Source organism: Falco rusticolus, chromosome 4 (assembly GCF_015220075.1).
Source record: "Falco rusticolus isolate bFalRus1 chromosome 4, bFalRus1.pri, whole genome shotgun sequence".
NCBI lineage: Eukaryota > Metazoa > Chordata > Aves > Falconiformes > Falconidae > Falco > Falco rusticolus.
The window spans coordinates 81,608,137-81,634,176 of NC_051190.1; the positions used below are offsets into that span (position 1 = coordinate 81,608,137).

At 35.6% G+C, this 26,040-nt stretch overlaps 1 protein-coding gene across 1 annotated transcript in view; it reads right to left on the reverse strand.

The window, feature by feature from the left end:
* DGKB (diacylglycerol kinase beta) overlaps positions 1–26,040 on the reverse strand; it is a 363,209-nt gene that overhangs the window by 255,621 nt on the left and 81,548 nt on the right. The window contains 6 exon segments of the mRNA XM_037387123.1: positions 4,704–4,823; positions 5,331–5,405; positions 6,269–6,318; positions 13,865–14,005; positions 15,564–15,599; positions 18,470–18,623. Coding sequence (XP_037243020.1) covers positions 4,704–4,823; positions 5,331–5,405; positions 6,269–6,318; positions 13,865–14,005; positions 15,564–15,599; positions 18,470–18,623 — 576 coding nt within the window.

Here is a 26,040-nt window from a genome sequence, read left to right on the forward strand (position 1 = left end):
GAAAGGCATAGTGGTTTGGTTTCAGATTATCGGCAACTGTTAGGGAGCATTTTCTGTTGTTCACTTTCTCTGTCACCTTAGGGCAGCTTTTCAGCCCTCATACAGGAGCAGTGACATACAGTGCAACCGTGACATCTAGTGGCCAGAGGAGAGGGAACAAAATACTGTCCACTCCCTCCTAAACCAGGATTTCTTTAAAAGCCAGCATTTGTGAACTTGCAGTTTATACCTACTTTTTGTACAACCACTGGCAGAGGCGGTAGTAATGATCCATTACACAAGACAAGTGAGATCAAAATATCTGTCATGCAAATACTTTAGAAGAGAAATCAAGTGATTTTATCAGAACAGAGTGGAATAATACTGTACAAGTAAGGAATTCCTACAAAGAGCAGAGTTGGAGAAGCAAACTGTCATTAAGCAGCTTTTTGTGCTCAGATTACAAAGGGCATTTTAAGCAATGCCAGGGGAGTCAATAGGGTAACTCCGGAAATTCACTGACAATGCTGATCTACTTAATGCAGAATGAAATAAAAAGGTCAGACACTTTGAAGGTTTCTATGGTGGAAGAGCAGAATAAATAGCCTAAGGGTGCTAGTATGCAATAGGCCACTTCCCAAAAGTATATTTATCAACCAGAAGCAGTAATGCAGGGACATCTCTGTCCAATCTGTGTTTGGATGGGAAACAATGGCTTTAAGAAGCAAAAATATATTTGGAAAGTTGCTGAGGACAAGGCCTGTGAATACTGCAAACTGAAGTGTGACACAGCAAAAAAATCCACCTCAAACATTTATTACTGTTTACCACAATTGTTATAAATTGTTATTTATAACAATTTCCTCTATAGTTACTTAATTATTTTTTTTTTTTAGTTCCTTAAATTCTCACTTTTCATGAGAGAATTTCTTGGAACAACTTTCATAAAACTGGCACAACTAGACCTCAGAACCCCTATAGAATAAGAGCCAATTAAGTTCTCATTTAAATCCTTTACCTTGTACTGAAATTGTTTTTTTAGGACAGCAATTGCCTTATAAAGTGCCAAAATAAGAATGCATTTTTCACATCCTGGAACATTCCCAGAGATAAAACTCTTGGTATTTCGAAGTTCTACCTTCACAGCAATTCTAAACTCAAGTTTTAGGAAGAAATAGAAAGCATAAAACCAGATAAAATAAAATAAACTGGATATTTAGGTTGATTTCCTAGAGAAATGAGACTTAATGCTTTTTATCCGTTTATCTCCATGACTCTAAACTGCTCCAGCAACTTTTAAATTAATTGAGTAATCTCTGCTAAGTTAGAGTGGGCACTAGAAGTTTCGTGAAAGTCTAGGAAAAGAGGGAAGGGGGGCAGAGAGAGATTAAAAGGAAAATCAAGCAGATTTCCTTGTTATGTCTTTTAACTTGGCAGCAGCTGGCTGGCCAATATTTATATTAACAACTTAATACTCCTGTCTCTTACAAGGGGATTACTGATGAAGCCTCTGACCTCAAACCTGTGAAAGACTAGGCTATCTCAACCCCATTGTTTACAACGAACTTGTTAATTCTTTTATTTTGTATAATATAGTTCCGCATTTCACTTAAATGCTTCTTTGATTTTTTTCAATTATTGTAACTAAAGCTCCTAACACTCCATGCAATAAAAACTGCTTGAAAGGCTTTAAATGAAATCTAAACCTTTTACATGATAGCTAACCTTTTTATATAGCTCTTAAAGGAAACTAAAGATTAAGTACAAACAACATAGCTGAATTCTGAAGGTACTATGACAAATCTTCAGCACAAATAAATTATCATAGCTTCGCTGATACTAGTATAACAAACTACACCAGCTGAGAATCTTGTACTGTTTGTGCAAACCCTGTGTAAGAGTTAAGTCTATTACAGTAAGTTAATGGACCCCAATGCAAAACAAATTAAAGACTTGACTGGTATATTTTTTTTTCTTTTTTTAATAAACTATATTGACAATTATTTGTTACTAACACACTGGACAAGCTCTGAAATTATCTTTGTAATTTAAAATTTCATCATTGCCTGAGATCAGCATAGAGCCAAACCATAGTTGCCTAAAGTTAAAAGAATGGGAGATAATTTTTTGGCTGTTTTGGGGGTGGGGTGGGGGGGTTTGCTTATTTTCAACACGTGAAGACTACTTGGACATGTCTAAGCAGCATAAGCCAGTAAGTTATGCCTTTTATTTTTACATATTAATCAGCCTGTGGAAAACTAAGATATCAGCGCTTTATTATTTGATTACTGAGTCCAAAAGACACTTCTTTTAGTTTTCATTATCTTAACTAAAAGGAGAGACAGACAGCCAAAAGGGAGAGTCCTGGGAAGCTGCATTTGCAAAATCTAACTGCAGCATGAAAAAAGAAATAACAGCTTTTCACTAATGGGAATGATAGAGTGGAATGAAGAGCTCAGGTAACACATTAGATGCTGTAAAAACTTCAAAATCATGCTATCAATTTATACAAAATAATTATGGACAGGTATGAGAGTTTTAACTTTCTTGATTTATATTTTCATGTCCTAAAATACACTTACATTTGATCATTTAGAACTGTGGAGTAGTAGTAACTTTTGATAGAAAATTTAAAAATCTGGGGTTTCTCTGCTTGTTACGTGAATGGCTTAAGAAATCAAGAGCACTTATAAACATGAAAAGAAAAAATGGGAGCCCTTTTAGAGGATGGCATCATTTCCTAGTAAATCATAACCAAATGACTAGCAATTCAGCTTCTATAGTTCTGTAGGTAATAAACTTCACTCACAGTACAGTAAAATATTTTTTTAAAAAAATTAAAAGCTACCCCACTCATTTTACTCTAGCTTCCAACTAATAAAACTATGTTTATTGATCAAAAATGCATTGTGCATACCATTATAATATTTTTTCACAACTGTACATTTATGTCTCTTCAACACATATAGTACTGGGAATATCTTGATGACAGAAACACTGACGCATGCCGATAGCAGGCTACAGAATTTTGATCACTGTTTAAATATTTTTATTATTTCCGCCATAATGCTATGCGTAGCAAGATAAATTATCTAATAACTAGTAAAAATAATCAAAGGGATAAAATGTCTGTTAACATACATTTACATGGCTGCTTTCTAATAGCTTTTGCTTTAATATGAAAATAAACCTCTACAGAAGGATCTTCATTAATTTATCATGGAATTTAAGGAAAGATACATTTAGAAAGAAAGAAGTGTAGACATTGAAAGATACTCCCAGAACATCCACACTAGCTGTCATGTAGTGTGGATGTCTTGTCACATGTCACAAAAGAAAAATCTGTACTGAAAATGACTACCAGTTATCTGCTATACTGATTTCTTGAGAGCATTTATTGCCCTTTGTTTACAGTAATTCTGTGGAAATAATGGTATTCAGCCTGAAAAAGATCTGTTGTTTGATGACAGGGAAGTAATTTAACATTTTTGTTACTCAGTCACACATACAGAATTGTGGAATTAGTACTTACAGTGACCCAAATATACTGAAAGTTATCCTAGCTGCTAATTTGATTAAAGATGTTGCATCTTCTGCTAAATGCACTGTTTTGTTGCATATTTCCCTATGCAAGGTCTCAGTCTGACCATTCTTTGGGCAAATAAAATATCACAGAGCAACTACAGCAGTCTAGGTTTAGGTCAGGCCATAGCAGCATATGGGGGAAAATAAATAATATTTATTATTTCATCTAAATATCTAAAAAACACTTCAGGGGAAAAAAAAAACCCCACACCAAAAAAACCCCAAACATAAAAACGTTTTCTCTCAACAGAAAAGATACACTACGATACATATGCTGAAAATTAGCTCAAATACAGGACAGCAGGTGGCACTGGCAACATGCCAGTGTTAAAACAGCTGTCTTTAACTGGCATAATTACATCTGTCTTATCTTTAATGTGAAGCTGTAAATGTACAGAACGTAAGCTCTTCTTTCATAACACTATACTTTGGTGTAAGTGTTCTCTTTGATATTGCTACTTAGTACAGTTTATTAAGCTAATTACAGAGAAGAACTATCTTCACAGGGATGTATACATGACGGGACAAGAGCCAACAGGCAGTAATTGCCACAGAAGAAATTCCATCTGCACGTAAGAAAAAAAGCTCTTTCCCTTGAGAACAATTAACACTAGGAGAGGTTGCCTGCAGAATTGATGGAATCCACCTCAAAGGAATTATTCAGGACAGGGTTTATCAGGGCCCTGTATAACTCAGTCTATGGCCCTGCCTTTAAAAAAGGCTGGACCATATGACCTCCAGAAGTTTCTTCCAACCTAGATTGTTCTGTGAATCAGTATGGTTAGGCCACAAAACACAGCACCATGCTGAGAAGCCTAGGCAATGTTCCAAGCCAGCTGTAACATGTGGATGGGCAGTAAAATGTTCTTAGCAGATACTGCCGCATCTAGGAATTAACAATATGCTGTTAACAGGACAAATTAATCAACTTTCTACAGCTTCCAGCTCCAGAGCTGGCTCATCTGGTGCTGCTTCAAACATACTAATGTTCCTCTAACTTCAAAGACACACTTCCGTTCCTTGCATGTCGTTCAGCCATAGTAATAAAAAGCCATTCTTTACAGAGGCCACAGAGAAACTAACTGAGGGCCACAGCTGACATGCAAGCAGAAACTTGATGCTTTTAAGTTAATACTTACATTCTCTAACCCAAGAAGGACCAAGAGCGGGATTGTTGTCATTCCTCCTTGTATCCACTCTTCTAGAGAAACAGTGCCATCATGATCATAGTCAATTTCTTCCATCATTTCATGAAGGATCTACAGAGTTTAATGAAAAATCTCATAAATTCCATATTCTAACATAGCAACTTCATGTTAGAAAATGTGCAGATGTTCAATTCCCTCATCTGCATGCAAAAAGTAAGGAAAATATTTGTATGGCACCTGTAGAAAAATGACAACTGACAATTCAGATTAAGTGTCATATTCCTATTTGTATTTTATTATCACCTAAAGTTCCCAAACCAAGTGTACTTATGTACAATACAAATAAGAGCTAGTTACTTTTAAGAAATTTTCAGAGACGAATCAGTTGTGTTATAAATGTTAGTTACTACATGCACTGAAGAAAAACCTTAAGCTATAGCAAGAATGTTTCACAGATCAGATTTAATCAGAAAAAGACTTGTAAAAGTGCTAATTGACAGTGCCATAATGGACCACAAATTATTATTATTTTTATCTTACTAATATATAGAATCACACATTGCCATGAAGTATCACAAAATGATTAAATTAAAACTTGTGATAAAACAGGATACTTACTGGACTCAGTTCAGTAACATCCCACTCAAGGTATTCTGCAACATGCATCATTTGAGCAATGATATTTTCCAGCTCCTACAGATAAACAAACCATAGCTATAATATTTAATGTAATATTATAAAAAAAAAAAAAAAATATCCTACTGCAAACAACTTCCAATTCAAATGCAGTGCATTCGGTGACACTGTTACATCAATGTTCCTAATGAAATGTTCCTTACATTGGAAGCTGTCCACACTTAAGTGAATCTGCTGCACTAGCAAAACGTCAGGCATGGACTGCAAAGCATGCAGGGAGATGGAATACAGCCCCACAACCAAAGGGTAGCCTCTGGGTTGAAAGCAGTAATAGATTCTTCCTTCCCTGTTCATCATTCAACAATTGGTTTCATGATCTGAAATCCCCTATGATATAATGATGCAAGATCCTTGAAAATTCCATCACTCTAAAAACCTATGATTTTGACAGCAGTTGTATAATTCACAACTTTTTATTAGAAATAAGGCATAAAGTGGATGGTATAAAGTAATACAGAGATATTTGCTTAGCATTACAGTGTTGTACTTTCCCTTGACCACATATCACTAGTGTTCTTTCACATTCATATATATATATATATGCTCCCAGCAGCATACTAGAATTTTAGGATTCGTATAAATGTGTAGCCCTCAGTAATATGATTAAAAATCAGAAGACTTTTGAATAGGACTCCACAACAGCAGTCAGCATTTGAAAATTTATCTAGTTGTAGAAGCAGCAGCTTAATAGAAAACAAAACTCAATACTTTCAAAATGAGCGACTTTTTATCAACTATAGTTTATACTGCTTCTATTAATTCAGGAAAAATATAAACTTGATTTGGATGAATGCAGTTTTGTATAGGTATGCCATTATGACACACTCTTATAACACGTTGAAATACATAAATAACATTACCGAGCTATCCAGGTATCCATTGCCATCCGTATCATATAAGCGAAACATAACTACAAGGAAAACAGAAAGAGAATGAAACAGTTAGAAAACATTGTAACAACACTGTTTCATTTAGGAAAAAAACCCAAAAAAAACCAAACCAAAACAAAACAAAAAAACCCACCACCTAACCAACTTAAAACAAAACAAACCAACCAAACCTGAGTTTCAAAAAAAGGACAAACATTACCACCTTCCTTTATTGCTCACAGTAACTGTAGACCTACCAAACGATTTGTATTATGTGAGAGGTCCACTCAATGACTACCCTGCCACAGTGACTCCAAGGAGACATATTAGCAGGACAGTGCAATTGCACTTTTTCCACATAATTACTCCAAACTCTAATTTGGTCTGTGAACTTAATTCTGATTCCTCCTGGAGAAGATCTGTATTCATACCCAGTACCACCAAAGGGCCCTTCTCTTTCATCTCACCAAACACAGGATAACACACAATTGGTCAGACAAATGTTGAAATGCCTGCTTAAGTTAGTTACAATACTGTCCTACTCCCTTGGTTGCAGCTGTCACTATTCAATAGTGACATTACTCTAGAAATGCTTTCTGACCAACTAAATGAAACACAATCCTATGTCAAGTATCTAATCAGCCAAATTCAACAACAAGCAATCCTCACAGACTGCTAGCATGACCCATCCATCCCAGGACCAGATTTGCATCATCAATTTGATAACGTATTCCAAACATTTTGGGGAGCTACCAGACAAGAATAGCAGCATTCTGGCAATAAGCAGAAAGAATATATACTTTCAAGTTTGTATCATTACTTGATTCCAACTACAAGAGCAACTATGTCCACCATTACCAAGATACTTGAAAGCAGCTTACCCAGCTGATCATACATTTGATGCCAAAACGGCACAGAGTAACTGCTCAGAGACCAATTTTGTCTTTAAGCAGCAAAGGTATTTATTTCGTACAATGTTGGGGAGCTAGCCGATTCGCACCAGACAAACTAGCTCCAAAGTTTTCAGTGAAAAGTTAGGTATTTTATACAGTTTTTCCACCCAGAGGTTACTACATCTTTACATACATACTCATTTGGTTTTGACACCCAATCATTCCATTCACAATAGGTGGGATCTAGGTGGAGTAGACCTTTCAGTTTTCTTTGTTCATCGATTTCCTGACTTGATGGTCTCCTTATCTCCTTCAGGTGCCCACCTATCTCCTTCAGGTGCCCACCTTATCTTTTCTAATTATTCAGAGTACATTCCTTTTTCAACACAAACAGCATCACCCAGAGCATTGTACCAAACTCATCCTGACTAATCTGTTTTTTTTTTTTGGTTTTTTTTTTTTGGTTTTTTTTTTTTAAGACCTTGTTCTGTTTCATACTGCATCAGATTGCAGAGCAGAGAGAAGCCCGAAGCTTTGGTAGGAATACTGTTAAAAGGCTAAAGATGAAAACCAGAAGCCTAAGAATACTTCACTTTTTGTCCCTACTTTCTGGGACAGCTTGTCAGAGCTCTGAAATCTAAACACCATCCCCTTCAAAAGTGCTCATTTTTTTCCCCCAGATCTATTTTCTAAGGACAAGGACTAAAAAAAGAGTTCATGTACAGGTGGTTCCAGGACACTATAATGCCTTGACTGATAGCAAAACCCAAGCAATCTCCTTACAAACTGCCTTATCAGATATCTTCAGAAACATAACATATGACCTATTCAACAGTGAAAAATCCCAACGCATTGGATCCACAGCAAAGGCTGTTGCAGTCCAATAAATTCTGAAAGCAAAGCTTATCACAGTTTTCAGGGAACAATATAATGAGAAGCGAGAGGAAATTCTTAGCAATTAGGAAGTAAAGTTCAAAAAATTTTATTATTTTTGACCTACAGCAAAATATATTTGTTATATGGACTGGTTTGCTTCCCTTGTATCCCCCATCTTATTCCCAAATAGTTCACCTCACTGTGGGGAAAAAAGGTAATTACTGTATCTCTCTACCAGTTCAGCAATTTTTGCCACTACATTGCATTGCTCTTAAGAGCTGTAATATAAGCTGTAAACAATGTTTACTGTAGCACATTGTTTCAAGCTACAAAGGTCCATTATTTATTAGTTATAGGCTAAGAAAACCTATAAGAGTATATTTCTTTGCTTGTGAATTACAAAGCAGAAATATTTCAGTGTAAAACAGTTAATGCGAAAAGCCATCAGAGACTGGTATTGCCCCTGCTAGTATGCCTTCTACCAAAGCTGCTCAGAGTACAACAGCTAATATTATCTGGCAAAGGTACCATTAAACATTCACAGTTTCCATAGGGCTGAATCACTGAATCACTCAGTGATAAGGTTCAAATCATGTGTTTCTCCTGCCCCCTCCTCTGTGACAGTAATGCACTGGTTGAAAGAACTGTAATGCACAGTTACCATGAAAGCAACTTTTTGCATGTCCCTCATCTTTACTCACTCCAGAGAAGTAGTGCTTACAACTTTTTTTTTCCCTTTAATATGAATCAGTAGTTCTAATCACTCATTTAAAAACAAGCATTAGCATAATTATAACTGTTTCACCTTTGTAACAAAGTAGCTCCGATTACATATGTATTGGGTAATGAAAGGGCTCAATCTGTGCTCTTGGCTAGACTCTGAAAAACTGCTTTACTGGTGTGGCATGCAGTCTCTTTTCTATTCATACCCTGCTGAATATTCATGTTCTTGCTGATTTACCTACTCTAGGAGAAGAAACAACATGAAGGGATAAAATCGACTGAAGTTCTGATGCAAGCCACAGAGCCCAAGTCAATCTTTTATATTTCTTTTCCCATCCCCTTACCTGATAGTACTGACTGGCCACTCAATTTCTATTACTGGACTGCATACCTTTTGTAAATAATTAAAAATGTATTAAAATAGAATTACAAAGATGAGCTCAGTTGCTGCACTGCTATACCTTTTACCTGCAATCTCTGGACTTATCTTGCATATGAGAAAAGGTGGCATCCCCAAAAGTCCAGAAGTTCCAAATTATGTTTTTTTGAGAAGAAATTGGGGAATACATTCTCAAAAACACATGCACAAACAAGTATTGAATGCACTTTGTTTTTCACCAGTGCATGTGCTTTGAAAACTGTAAGGCTCGTCACTCTCCACAGAAGCCTGAGTTTCCAAGAACTGCATAGCATAGCAGAAAGACAGACTATAACTAATCACATTACTGCAAAAATACAGAACAATGTGACATCCCTGAAGCTTCTGTTGCTATGGAAAGAACACTAACCAAATAACCTGGAGAGAGTCATGGTAAAAGAAATCCCCACAGCTCATATTCTTGGAGTTTCTGTTCATAATAGGAGAGAGAAGTCTGAGCATTTATAAGCACATTATATTTGTAAGGCTATGGAGTCCACATACTTCTTCCAAACCATTAATGTCCAATTCCCTTCATACTGCCTCCTGGTATTTCTCTGAACAGTTTCACAAGAGGTTCATGACTGACATCCATGGTTAGACTAATAAAAAACTACACATAAATTGAGGAATGGGTTGTGCTGATAAAGGTTTGTGTAATTATGAGCTAAAATAACTTCTTTCATTGGGGCCTTTAAAGAAAGGAAAGTTGAGCTACAAAACACCACTTTTCAATTCTTAGGAAGTATCTTGGTCTTTCCTACATGTTCAAGAATCAGTGTGGACACCAGCAAGAAAAGCTTAGTACATGTGAAAACAACATGATGGTTTCTGTGGATCAAGTCTACAGCTTGAGCCCCAGAGCATGAAGGTACTTAACAATATAGATACATCTTGAACTATTTGCAATATGATCTTAAAAACAGAACTTAAATTCTTCAATGTATCTTTGCTAGGAAAGTTTGGGATATTCTTTATATTCAGGCCATACATAGTTTACAAATAATAGATGTGCTGAGCGTGTCAAACAGGCGAGGCTTGCAGTGCTTAAGATCTCTAGAAATGTACTGTTAATAGATTAGAGAATCCACTTATCTGCCAGAATATTTGTAAATCTATGAAAATCCATAGACCATATAGATCTAAAACCTAAATACTACTTCCTCTTCGTGTATTTTATCTTACAAAAATCCTCCAGCTTGTATCAGATATTATTTGAAAGCACCAATTTCATGTTCTGCTTGTCCTGAATTAAGTTTCCAAACACTCAGCTATGATTCAGAGTGTTTCCATTTTTTGTCAACAGAATAATAATAATAATGAGTTGAGATTAATATCTAATATTCATATTGGCAACTCCAGAACAAGCCATCCTTTCTTTTTTCACTCCACGGCTACTAATTTATCATTTACCTTACAGCCACAACACCTACTGCTATAAAATTACTTCAGACAAAGGGTTAAATTATACCATTAATTTATAAGGACAATTCAACTAAAATCATCAGGGCATTCTGCATACTAATAGTACAGCAAAAATTTGGACACTGAGAAGTCACATTACATGGTATATTTCAAATATGTATGACAAAGTAGAAAATATTCTTATATAATAATCATATCCTTAATTATATATAGCAAATGCAAATTATCTGGAATATACAAAACATGTAAGTACCATTCTTCTATTAGATCAACCCTCTCCCTCCTAAATCATATAGATCATTCATGGTCTTTTGCTATGCGGTTCCTGTTGCAGGAAGTTCATGGAACATCCCCTACACCAAAATCACCACCTGTTCCTCTGTCTCTCTCCCTTTTCATTGTACCTGTTCCTGACAGCAGGGGAAGCAACTGATTTCCATTTCACACTATGCTTTGTGCACAGAGCTCTTCAGAGCTCTCCTATAGCTTGTAGAACCGGCTACTATGTGTGGGAAAAATCACCTTGAGGAGGGGAATTAGATAAAAAAATGGGTCCTAATAGAAGCATAGCATTACAGAAAGCTTTTTAGGGTAAAATACAGCCATCACCTTCAGGATGGTTGGCATGCATGGAATCTATATCACCACAGTTCCCTAAGCAACACATTCTGCCAGCTCAGCACATGCTTATAGTAGTGATGCAGGGTAGAGCAGAGTGGAGACCCTGCGGCCATGCTCTGTCATGCTCCCTGCAGGAATGGCAACTTGATGGCACCACACAGCTGATAAGCTGCATAACAGTGGTCACATGAAGAATCCAAGAGATTTCCATGGCTGAACCAACCATTGTGGTGAAATACTTTTTCAGCTGAAATAACCTCATCGAATTACTAACGCACACCTCCCTCCCAAAGGTACCTGCCTCCGAGGTGCTACTACTCCTCACTGGGCACATGATACCAGTTAGTAACAACAATATGTATGACTAGAGTCACTCAGTCTCCACCTAAATGTGATGGAAATGGACTAGTTCGGACTGAAATAAGTCCAGGGCAGGGGGAATTGTTGTCTAAACTCCTGGATTCCCCAACTCTGATTCAGCGTTTACAAAGCTAGGTCAAGCTGACTCACTCTAAAGTTGTTATGAATGAAGGGACTTCTAAGCAAGGTAGTCAGCCTTGGGGAGGCATGAGAAACACAGAACGGATAGTGAAAACACCACCATTGTCTAAGTTACGCAGAAAGAAGCCTTCAAGTGAGGAAAGTTCTGGCTACGACAGGCAACAGGATGATAAGGTGTTGCAATCCACTGACATCAACAGAAAATTAATTGAAAATAGGGCAAAGATAATAGTAGTAGTGGGAGGTCATGACCTCCAACTCAAATAGCCCCCCTGAAAGAGGGCAAAACCCTGCTTGAGGAGCATGCATAGTTAGCAGAGAACTTCAGTAGTGCTGTCTGAGGATGTGTACTAATTTGCATTAGAAGCAAGAAACTTGTAACCAATCCTGTGTATGATGAATAAATATGCAATATACTATGAAGTATAAAAAGTGGACAGATGATGGGAGAAGTGAGGGGAAGATTCCATCGTAACTACTGGGATCAGTCAACAGGCTGAATCTGTCTTCTGCCCCACTGTGACCCCTGTTGGGTAAGAACTTTGACTTATGCATGCTAAATAACTATCTCATTCTAGCTGTCATTAGCAATTAAGGTTTTGGTTGTACGTAGTTTTGTTGTGTACCATTCCAAGATCGTTTTTGCAGACAGTCCCTGACACTGGCAATCACGAATCTTAGCTTGTCACAATTTTATAATAAAAAAAGTGTTATTCTGTAAACTGTTAGTGTGAGTCCCTTGTGGGCACTAACAGCTGCTAGCAGCAGGTAACATTTAAACAAAGTGGGAAGACCCACTGAGGGGTCCTTCTGATGCTGTTGGAGTGTTTCCCTGAACAAGGCAGTTGAATTGCCCTCCGATCCACTGGGACTGTTCAGTGAAGGCTCCCTGTAACAGGATGATGACAGACTGGTCAGGCACAAGGGTCTCGGCTTTCCTGGGACTCTAATAGACAGATCAAATACCTGCGGGTTGAGAGGATTTCCCCTCTCCTTTTCATGTGACACTATGAAAGAGGCATTAAGTTGTAAGTTGAATTCAGTCCTAGGATCTTAGTTTTCCTGTGCTTGTGTTCTGAATGCACATTCACACGTGTATCCTCATATTCTAGTACCAAACTGGTATTACCAAATTTGGGGATGGCTCCTTATAATCTCTGCTGACACACAGTTATCAGGTGATCTTATAATATGAAGTTGCCATTGTAAGCTAACTACAGGTCATGAAACATGAACGTATTTCAACAACATGCAGTCAGGTAACCTTGTAATGAATTTTTTTGTTCTGGCAGAAGCCACCTACTGTTGGCATTTCCTATCGTGTAATTTACTTTCCATACAGTATAAGAGTCTGATCCCACAGGTCTTTTATAGACTGTGGAATCTTTTGTATCCCACAGACCAGCTATGCATACCAAACTATATTTAGTCTCAGTAAGGATTATATGATTGCACAGACTGCTTATCTATCTGGAAAACTGGGTTCTAAAATTCCATAATGAGGAAACACACTGTTTCTTTCTTTTTTTTTTTTTTTTTTTTTTCTCTGATTCACAGGTCAAACTCAGGTAAAGTTGTTGGGCTTTAATGAATCAGGTCCCTAACAAAACAAAAAAAAAAAATATCAAGCAATTTCTAAGTTCCATTGTCAAACATTCATTCCCAACAGTGGTGTAGAGTTGGATCATTCTAGGCTTTTCTGTATTTGCTAATACTATAGATCCCATGGCCTATATTAACAACTGTTCTTAGTTTGAATTAGCTTGTTTTCCACAGATTATTTAGCACTTCTATATATCTCTAAGCATCCTCAGTACATTTCATCTATTTTTCTTAGACCTGATATTAATCAAGAGATGACAGTATAGAAAGGATTATTTTAACTGCAGATGGTATGATCCTTACTCCCCATCTTAGCACGTGCTTGATAGAAAGACTTAAGTTAAAATCTCATCAAATTAGTACTATTAACAAGAATGAAAGAACATTTCTGCAATAATGGCCATCTAGAACCATAATTTTGTAATGCAGTTACTCAAAACTGATTCTTAAACTCAAAAAATTTAGAAACAGAATTCTGGTAGCTTATTGAAATGAATATATAAAATTAACTTTAAAAAAACCACATACATTCCAGTTTGTCTTCAGGTCTTCCTCTTTCTAGCAGTGACAAATAGCAAACAATATCTTTCAGCTGGATCACATCTGGTGAATGTAAGTTGGCAGGAGTAGGAGGTCGGGATATAGAGGTACCTTTGTTAAGTCTCAGACCTGGAAATAACACATAGCCTTTGTTACTCTTAACATACGAAACGTATGAAAACATAACGCTTGCATACATACATCTTCATTTTATGTAAATCTCAGATGACTTCTTAATTTAAACATAAATGTGAAGTTTTAAACAATTCACATTCATAGTTTATTCAGCAAAGGCTGAATTAAAATGATTGTGAGGTTTTAAAATTTTATATGGATTAAGAAAACTATTGGGAAAAAAATCAATTCTGGGAATGGCATAGCCTTTTTTTCATTTGTCTTGATCTGATGTCATTTGACTCCAAAAAAAAAAAAAAAAAAAAAGGTGAATATTTTTATTCTACTAATTTAAGTATTAAAACAATCCCTGACCAATGTTGCATCCACTTCCTTGTATTGTAGAAGCTTCATCTAACTTACAGATTGACATCAGCTACACTAATTGAAGATTTAGTGTCAAAAAAACCTCTGATAATACCCCAGTGTGTAGTCTTCCCAAAAATGCAGCCAGATGTGTGTCAGAGCAACATATATTTAAAACATAAAAGCCTCAGCCACAGAATACTATGAAAGTAAACACAGAATTTAACTAATAGTTATAATAATTGCTCAAAGATCATGATCAAGAGCAGTTCCAGTGTACTACTTGGAATACTAAGTTTCAACACTGACAAAATTTTTGTTTCAAGAGAACATTAATATGACCACTTCTGATGATATTACTGGAATGTGCAAGAGCAATAAATAGAGGGAAAAAAGAGGAAGGGCAGCAGGACACAGAAAAAGCAGTAATGGAACTTTATTTACCGGTTTGTTACATTTCTCACTGACTTTAGTGATGTTAAAGATGAAAGTTTACAAAAGGATTTACTGATCTTAAATATTTTCTGTAACGAATGTAGAACAGATTTCTCATTGCACACATAACCTGCATACATAATTTCTCTCATCCATTTGTCTTGGAAAAGTCAATCACCATAGTACATGAAATGGAAAAAGAATTCTGTTGGAGTTTCCCCCCCCACCCCGCCCACCGTTTTTTTCCATCTGAAGACATTTTCAAAGGTCTACTGAGGTAGACATGTTAAAGAATATTTTTTTTTTCCCCCAGTAAATAAGAGCAAATGGGCATGCAGAAAATATATATTTGAATCAAGTTTGTGTCAATCGTTTCAGGCAGATAAGCACTGAAAGTTAATATTTAAATAAATAAAATATTTAATTGGGCAATGTTCTATTAAATGAGCTCACAGTTCAGTTAAGTACCCTTAAAATTAAGACATTATAAAATGTGAATAGATTAAGATGTGAGCTTTAATCACATAATTTACACAAATAGTTCACATTCCAGTCTTACATGAATCTTGTGCACAGAATAAAAAATAGTCTAAAATTTGGGCTAACTCATCTTAAAGATGTAAAATCCTGAAATCCAAATGTAAAGGCATTCAAATTTTAAGGTATCTTTTAGCTGCATGGTACAGGTTAAATTCTTACTTCTTAATCAGAGATGGGAGAAGGGTGGCTACAATGTAGTGACTTAGAGATGACTTACAGTGCTGCTGCTTACCTGGCATCTGTTTCCATCTCTCTTCAGACACCTTAACTGAAAATACAATTTATAAACAGACATGAGTGGATGAAGAGACACTAAGGAAAAAATGGGCACATACCAGAGAGATTTATGAACCCTTGCTACTTTTATGTGATCTTCTCTAGTTCTCATGTACCTTTCCCTTTTCCTGAAGAATGTCAAATGTTTCTGACAAACGTACTTCCCAGTATGGTCAGGTTTTTTTCAGTATTGGTAACATTTAAAATTTATTAGATATTCTAGAACAAAGGTTCCCATGATTTTCATCTGCACATCAAAATATACCAATGCACATTTCTTTCCCTTTAAATGCTACAAATCATAAAAGATGTAATATCTAGTTTACATCTCATGCAATTATGAGATTTACAATATGAACGGTATATTTTCAAGCACAAGCAACTCTTGCACGAGTTAATCTGAATTATTTCTCTGAAGATGCTTTGGGTGTAACAATTTATGAAACAGTCCTGGCATTATAATACATACGTATGTAAGACCACTTCTAATTTGGTCTTACATTACATTATTTCTAAAATCCCAATTAACAGAAAAGGATGAAGATTAACTACAAACTGGGAAAAATGAGGGAAGGAGAAAAAAATTTAGGAGGTAGCACTAAAGTAAGAACTTTAGCACACAGTTTCAACAACAAAAATTATACTAATGACCATAAATAATAATACCTATATTATATATAAGAACAAAATTATTAGAGGGAATTATAGTGAAAGCAAAGAAAGTGGAGTGCAGCCTATGCCAGGCAGAATTTACCTGTAAATCCGGCAATGACCTAAAACCAGCTGTAATAATTTCTATATATGAAGTGTCAAAACCATATACATACAGCAGCAGAATAATAAAAGATAATTTTTAAAAGTAATAGTAGTTGTATAACATATGTAAAAACACAGCATAATAAATAAATATGCACCACTAAATTGCAGCTGCTATTGGAGTTATCAGGCAAAAAGCATTAAGTGTAAAAGATTACAAATTTTGGTGGCTGGTACAGTGCATTTATTGCTGATTATGCTCATTGATGAAAACTTCAATGAAAAATTAGAAGTAATGAAAGTTGGAATGAAATTGTGCTGCTGAGACTTTATAGCCCACCAAATCTATATTCATAGTTGAAAAAATGCTGAAAATTGATGACATTCAAACTATACCCTGCAGCATACAATACAGAATACATTTAGACATGCCCTTAGAGATTCTGTTACAAAGCATCTTTTAGGGCAAGGGACTGAATCACTGGCCTACATGACTTGCCCAAACGCATGAATAAATTATTATCAGAGCTGTAATTAGCAACAGAAAGTTTTTAATACTCTATACAACTAAGCCTACTGCTTTGCACATGGAACACAACTGCAAGAACAAAAGCCCAAAAAGTTGGAAAGGTACTGTCTACACAGCTGATATTTGTGGAAGATGTGTCCATGGCAGTTCTGATTAGAAAGGATAAAAAGGATACATTAATAATTCAATTCAAATGAAGGGGAAAAAAATAGTGACGAATCACCCTCTTGATGTGGTAAGCAAGCTTTGCTAACAGAAAAAATATATTTTTTAAGTCTAATTAAAGTCTAATTACAGTTAATGACCATTATATATATACATAATAACATAATTAAGATGATAATGTAATATGGGGGGGGGGGGGGGGGGGTGTTTGGTGTTTTTTTCCAGGAAATATAAAGCTAAAGAAATAAAAATAACAAGTACTGTAAACTTAAATAATAAAAAAACCCCAACCAAAAACAAAAAACAAAAAACTGAAAATCATCTAACATAGTAGAGAATGGTATGCTCTAAAAAAAACCAAAACACCAGGTCAGACTCAATGGGTGATATCTGAAAGCCTATAATTAATATTGTACACTGAGGCATCTATGGAAACCTAGTGCCTGGTAGCTTCAAGAAAAGATAACATTTTAGCTAGTAGCACTTGTGCCAAATTCATAAGTTCTAGATGAGTTGCAGTTTGAAGACACCTAACATTCATATAAAGAATTCAAAAAATTAAGTACCCATCAAACCATCTGGTAACTTGCTCTAAGCACTTGATTATCCCAGCTGTTCAAAACATGCAATTTCTTTCATTAAATTAATCTAGTTCCTGCTTTTAGCTATAGGATTTTGATGGAGTTCCCAAACTGCTGAAGTGCTAAGCCAAGTATTTCAAGTTAGGAAGGTAACCTTAAATTTCCTCTGCAAATTTCCTTCAAAAGTTTTATAAATTTTAAGTTGACAGTTTTTAACGCTATTTTACATGTGAGTATTTAACATGTTACGTCCTCTGACCTGAAGATCACTTTTAATAAAAATGTTCAGTTTAGCATGAAAATTTCAAACTGCATTTAAGAAGATCCTTACATTGTGAAAAGAAATACTGCTAACATTAGCACATTTAAAACATCAGTAGGTGATAAATATGTCGGATTACTAGGAGCAGTATTATACCTAGACAATTAAAAGAAGCAGCAGTAATGGCACAAAAATTGCAGTGCACCAGCAGGAGCCTCCTGCATGAAGCTCTGAAGGTTTCTAAGTTTTTATATGAGTAGGTTGCAACTTCATGTAACCATAGCAATCTGATTAGCATTAAGGTGACAGACTGTCCACTTGGTGTCTCAGCTGCATCATTATTGTGAATTAAAAAGACAAAACCATTCAATTTCCATTTCTCTTCACAGTATTTCTTGTTCATTATCATGTTCATGAGGTAGTTTCTCAGAATAGCAACAACAGAAAAATAAAGACAACAACCAACCCAAACATATAGTTTATAATTCCATATATTTATAGCTATTAGAAGTAAAATAGCAGGAAGAGGGAACCTTCAGCTCTTCTATTACTGTGATTTTATTACTTACCTCCAGAAAGGTGCTGGGGCTTGTTTTTTATTAACGGACTGCAGTGAGAGATTTTGTTGCTAAATGATGTAAAAAGGTGCTCAATGAAATCATCTGGTAACTCTGCCTCCAGAAAAGTCTTCATGAACAACTTGAACCCTTCCAAATCAATTGTCTAGAGGGGAAGGGGGCGGGGGGGGAAAGAGTATTTTTAATAGTTCATTTTTAAGAAACTCTTATAGTAATCCATAAAATACCATTCTGTTAACAAGAACTTTAGACTGTCTTTGAAAATACTGATTTCTAAAGATATAGCCTAACATGCTTATTCTTGAAAGTGACCGATTACTGAGTATTACTAGGATAACTCACAGTATTGCTACGATAGCCCAAAGCACAATGCAAAACAGCCCAGAGTAAATTCAGAGCACTTGTATCAGGACCCTGAAACCAAGTTCCATGCTCCCTAGTTTCTTGATTAGATTATGGCTTAACAGCACATGCTAAACTGCAACAAAAGGCCCTGTGGAGCTCACAGGGACGTATGTAGCAAGTTTTAGCTTTTCCCATAATTAGGCAGATAACAGGCAGGGGAATTTTGGATGCCTAATTCAGGGAATTGAAGGCCTTCTGTCCTTTCCTAGGTAGCAACACATTTTGCTGGTATTCGTCAGAAAAACTAATTGCTCTGTCTTAAATAGTTTCTAATAGTCAAATGAGGATGCTGAGACATGCAACATTGCTCACAGAGGGGAAAAAAGTTGCTGATTTGAGACATTTGTCATTTAGTTTAATTAGGTTTTGCCAGCAAGGGAAGAGCTGATTAATGAAACTTCATTGATGATTTCTTCTGGTAAGACAGCATTGTCTGTTTTAAGTAATAAAATGAATCACAGAATATCTCAAGTTGGAAGTGACCCATAAGGACCACCAAGTCTAACCCCCTGCTACTCACAGGACTATGTACAACTAAACCGTATGACTAAATGCACCATCCAGATGCTCCTTGACCTCTGGCAGGCTGGCCGCCATGACTGCTTCACTGGGGAGCCTGTTCCAGCGACCAGCCACCCTTTCAGTGAAAAGCCTTTTCCTTATGTCCAGTCTGAACTTCTCCTGATGCAGCTTCATTCCATTTCACCGTGTCATGTTACTGGTCACCAGAGAGATCAGATCAGCACCTTCCCTTCTGCTACCCCCCTTGAGGAGAGTGTACACTGCGATGAGGTTACGTCAATGTAAAGCATTATGATCTCATTTTATCCTGATAACATAGAATCACTAAAGAAAAGGTGTCCTGAAACATACCAAGAAAGCTTAAGACAATTTCAGTTTTATCTCAGGAATAACTGTGACACAACTGCATACTTATCAATGACACAACTGCATTACATATATGATTTTATAACAGCTTATCAATCATTAGTGTGTAAAGGATAGTACTGCTGTCTTTTTGATCTATTGTACTGTATCTATGTATTGATCTATTTCTAGATCAAACAGGACAGTAATTTTCACCATTAATTAATTAAAGGATATAGCCACATCATATCAGAAAACATGCTTCAGGAAGACTCCATTTCTCCACACGAAACTAGTGCAACTGCTTTAATGCAGCACAGTGAATGTAGCATTAAAAAGGAAAAAGAGTAGCAAGAATTCTTGAAACCATGCTGGAAAAAGAACTGAAACTTTCAAAATTCCTCAGTGACTTTGGAAACTGAGTAACAGTATAAATAATTTTTACAATTACTTTAATATCATGTCAACACTTTGGAGCAAGGTTTTCTCTCCCCCTGCCTTTTTTGTTTTGTTTGTTTTTGTTAATATTTATGAGATGTAGAAATCTTATGTCCACATGAAATAAGGTGTCTCCCATTAAGGCCAAGACCTAACTGTCCCAGGGTAACATTTTAAATGTGTATCATTGTCCTAACAAGGGACCAACAACAAAGATTGCAAAATTTGACTGATCTTGTGCAAGTCATTATTATTAGGAACGCAAATTTGGCAAGAGGGTATCAATGTTGAGCTTCTAATCCAGAATTCTTCATTTGAGAAAGTAGTTCAGTGAAGCGCATAAAACTCTTGCCTATTGAACACAAAAACAGCAGAGACTGAAAAAAAAATTGCCTCCACAAGGCTTAAGCTGGGTGTAAAATGGAAATAATTAACTTGGACACAGATTCAATATCTTTACTTCATCACACCGTTTCAGCCACTCTCTTCCACTTTGGTAAATCATACACTGTTTCATTCATGCTACAAACTTTATGTTTTTCCTCAATAAAATCAGTGATACTTATTCACTGTTTATAAACTATGAAACCACAATGGCAAAAGGACGGCATCAGCATCCAGGCAAATTGGTCATTAGTTTACACTATATAGATTTATTTTTTACCCGCAAGCATAACAAATACACTAATCGCTAAATCAGCGGATTTCAATGTGAAATCACTTTCTTAGATTGTTCATTAATGAAACAGATATTTCAGTAAATTACATAAAAGGAAGAAGAACCAAGTGAAAAAGGAAAACAGAAAAACAAATTATAACCCCATTTAACTCAAGGTTTATGGATAGACACATAAAATATCTCTTTATTACATAAAGCTTTTTTAATTTACCTTTGTCTGTGGATTTTATGTATATACTGCTAAAAGTATTCCTTGAGTTTACAGCTATCTTAGATTTTTAATCATCTGCCTCAATAACATTTGTCTATCAGGCTGCCAGCAATAACTAAATCCCTAGTACTACACCTTTGCCCTATATGGGCTCCAAATTATGCCTGGGTAGAGATTTAGATTAATACATAAAGTTAAAATAGTGTGTTTCTTTCTTCCAGAAGACTCTCTTTCTCAAAGATGTTCAAACTTTTCAGTATTTTCTGAAGATGGTCAGATTATCATTTACCCCAGTGTCCTCCAGAGCAAATGTCCCAAACTGCCTCATGTCTTCTGGCCAGGAAAGACAACAGGTATCAAGGTAACACATGACTTGGCTGCCATGCCCATTTATTTTAGTTGACACCCTGACTGCCACTGACTAGGTTGCTCAGCAAGGAAAAAAGAAAGCGGGTTGTTGCTTTATAAGGTTGTTCTACAGTCACATTTCTTCAGCTCAAAGTGCTTTATCCTCTGCTCTAACACGCTCTGTAGCCTGTATGCTCTCAAGGAAGCAGCAACAACATACAGAGCTCAGATGCTGCACACCCAAAGGCCTTCAAGTGATGCTGAAAGTTACATGGGAGCCAGCAAGTGACTTGAATACACATCAGAAATGTTTATAATAGCCCAAAATGCAGATGCAAAACCCCATGCTGTATTAAAAGAATGCACAACAGTCTGGTCTAAAGAAGATCTATGCATATTGCCCTGTAATTATGTTCTTGCTTATATGAGAAACTCCACAAAATCCATGATTCTAATTCTCCATAGACAAAAACCATTTTCAAGAGGACCTAACATACTTTGTGTAGATTATTGTGTTAGAACTGAGTTCTACAGTAATGCAGTCATTTCTGAAAACTTCTTTTTGTAAATGTTTATACAATAAATAACAGAACTAGCTAGGCTACAGCAGATTTAGGAATAGTTTAGGCTATGCATCCAGCTTTCCAATGAAAAAAGTGAGAGCTTTCAAAAAAAGGTTTGCTTTAAATTACTTCCAGGGCTTTCCCTATCATCTCTCTCTCATTGTACTATACATAACCCATTACATACCTGAATAATTTCTTAAAAGAAATCCCATGCAGACCACTATAGAAGACTTACAGGTGTAGAATACTATCACTAAGCAGAGGTTTTAGTATTGAGTATGGTTCATTTAGAACAGATCACTCAAAGATGCAAAACATTTGCTCAGCTTAATTTAAAATAACTTCCACAGAAGAGAGACCACCACAAAGAACTCTGAGCATTTCTCTATTCTGCAATGATACAGTATTTTTCTTTCTTACTCATGGAACTTTCCATTCTAAAATATTAAAATGATGCATTAAGTAACTACCCTTTCTCTAATTATAAGCATTTCCCCCCAGTCCCATTTACTTTTCAAAGGAACCACACAATGCTTAAATAACCAAAAAGGAAAAAAAAAAAAAAAAAAAAAAAGGACATTCATTTTCCACACAACATGGATCATCCTCACTCTGCTATGTAAATCACAATATATTCCTTTTAATCTTACTGTCAAACCAGAATTTCTCAGATTAAAAGTTCAGTTAATTTTGGTAATGTGTAAAAATAATTTAATTCTGTTAATGAATTCACAAGCATTAAACAAACAGATCAACAATATCAGAATAATATATAAGCCATAATGGTAGATTTTTTTTTTTCTTGAGCATGCATGCTAATTGCTTATTTTCAACAGTTGCTTGGCTTCCAGAAGCTCCATTTGAATTCAAATGAATTTGAGAAAGAAGGACTTAGCATTTCAGAAGGCATTTTCCATGCGATTCCCAAGTGAGGTGATGAGAGCATGAGAGGATGTACCAAACTGACTACAATTAACCTGGCACATGAATTAATTAATTCCATTTCACAAGAGACTGTCAGGGCATAGGAAGATGGTGATCACAAGTTTAGGGATCTCAGGAAAATTTTCAACATAACAGTGAGATATATATGGACATTGTTGAAGCAGCCAGTTCAGAAGAACATGAAAGAACTTTCAAATCATTTGACCTAAATCTTGAAATCAGTCCTGTTTTAGCTTTGATTCAAATAAAAAATGTACCAAAAGCTTTCATTGTTGGTCACAGAAAAGAACATGTTTTTTATATAACATATAGGAATCCATATAACTGGATTCCTATTTTTATATGTTGAACAACTGATTCAGCAAGTTTATTGAGCTACTTTTCTTTATGTCTTAGAAAAATAAATTTTACTAAACAGGACTTTAAAAATCTTTATAATCTTCTACATTATTGGGTAATAAAATTTCATTTGGTATTGAAACATTTTGCTACAAACCAACATACATACACATTCAAAATCACCATTGAGTTTCAGCTAACTTAAACCATAACATCCCCATAAAATTAATTTTACTACTGTTTTAAGAAGCAGTTATTATCACTTCCCATTTATAGATTTTATCAATGTTTCCTATTACCTGATAATCAAAACAAAAAGGTGTAAATATATAAACCTTGGAAAAAAGGAAAGGAGAAGGTACAGAAGGCAGAAGCAAAACTGCACAGCCTTAACTTTAAAATTCTCTTTAGCAAATAAAATGTTTAAATCATTAAACATTTCTTAGCTTTTCTGAAAGTAAACAAGAAACTGGACTCACTATGTCTCAATACAGAGAGTGGAAAATTAAAAATATGTAGCTTAAGTGATAAATTTTCAGGGAAAATCTGTGACATTTAATAATCACCAACAAAATTTCAAAATTAATTCCAGCACTGAACTGTCAACAAGAATTTCATCCATAAGTATTGATTTTCTATTAAGCTCCCCCCAAACAGATCCATACAATTAACTCAAAAAGAAGAAACAGACCAAAGTTTATGAGTTCTAAATGATTGATTGACCACAGGAAGAAGGTTCTGGATTTGCCCTGCTACATCCAACTACGTAACACAACAGCTTTACAGAGAAAGGCATCCTAAGGTGCCTTTTATGCTGTAACTGTGCCCATTCACTAATACACTGTGATAAGGCATGACTTACTTCACAACACTGCGCAGACTAAAAAACCTCTTACTCGATTTCATAACTAAACCCAAGCAGCTAGTTATAGTCTGATGAGAACAGTGTAGGTCAATTCAAATTGCCTAAAGCTGCACATGGGTATTTTACTGATGCCCTTATTCATACTGCGATCTTAAAGTGCTCTCTCGAGTGCTACTAATCCATAAAGCACTTAGACTTGATAAACGCTTTAGGTTTCTTACTTTTGCTTCTTAAGGTATCCAGACTTGTTTCTGAACATGTACAAAAATGTTACAATCTTCACTGGACTGAAGATTTCATCATTTGCCTCACATCTAATACAATTAGGGCACATAATTCTGTGTTATCAGATCTCACTATAAATGCTCATACACACACACAAAAAACCTATTTAAAAAAAGGCACTGTGCACTAAGTGCAATGGAGACCATAATTTCCTTCTGAAAGTGCAGAAAAAGTGACAGATTTTCCCACCTGGAAAAAAAAGAATATCTCCTCATAAAGACACCTCCCCCATGGGGGTTACCTTGGCTGAATTCCCTTGTTTGCCTGGGGAAATTCAAACTTGTATCTCTTTCTCTAGAGAGAGTATACAAATATCAGAAAAGAGCTGAAGATTCACTGAAGGAAAAAAGAAGTTTCTCTATGTCTATCACAACAAAATTATTAAATATTTACTTGTAAAAATGTTACTGAACAAATTACTGAAGTAGTCCTTTGAATGAGGAGGTGATCTGAACATGTTTAAGAGATCAGGAGTCAGGGAAACTTATCAAAACAGGTACCAAAATGTAAAGGCTTCTGGACAAAGGGAAGAGGTAATTTTTATAGAAAACGGTCAAGATATGGGGTTTTTGTTTCATTTCTTCTTTAAATTGCCATACTGGAGTTGGGCACTAACTTCACTCAGAATGGAAGTAACCTATTTTAGATCTAAGGCTATGCTAAAAGAAACCAAAGAAATTTCTGTATTGCATATATGTAAACATGTATACATACTATTATATACAGTATTATTTATTACAAAGCAGCAAACAGCAATTATATATTTTTCAGGGGGGTCATTCAGTGCCTCTGGGATATAACATGTCATCTTACATGTTGCAAATATTTCACAATTAAATTTTGGCAAATACACATTAGTCCAAAACACTTAACAGTTGGTTTGGGTTTTTTATGTTAATGCCCTGAACAGATTACATGCAAAAAGCTCCATCAGTGCAAATAACTCGCTATTACTTTCTTATGTTTAAGAATAGCAGAAGCAGTTTTAATAATAGTGAAACAAGACAGACCAATCTGTCTTATTTCCAGATGCTGTATGAACATTCCTGTTGCAATGTGTGACTAAGCAAATATAGACAGATTTGCCCAGATCTTCAGTTTCAGCTGAATTTGTCTTGTTAAACAACCCATACCCAACCAACGTGCTGTGGTGGAAATTTTTCTGAGGCTTATGGCATCCTTCACTTTACAAGTAAGCTACAAACACCAACAATTACGATTTGCTCTGCCAGTTCCCATTACTTTGAAGAAAATTCCTTCCCTCGAATAGCCCTTTAACCACCAGGATAAAATAGAAATAATGAGGCCAAGAATAAACCTCATAATAATATTCTAAGATAATAAAAACCAGTTACTCAAGGAACTCAGTTACAACATCTTATAGATATTGAGAAATATAAGAATATAAATGTAAAACAACATTAGCTATATGGATATACAAAGTGGCAACGGCAAATGTAATACCATATATCATCTATTTTGTCTAAACTAAAAATCTGGAGAGAGACAATATGGATAGACCAGAGTATGTGGGGAGGTACCATCTGAGCTGGGCAGACACATGGGGAAACAGCAGTGACTGTCAATCCTTCTTCCAAACTTCACAGCATCTCT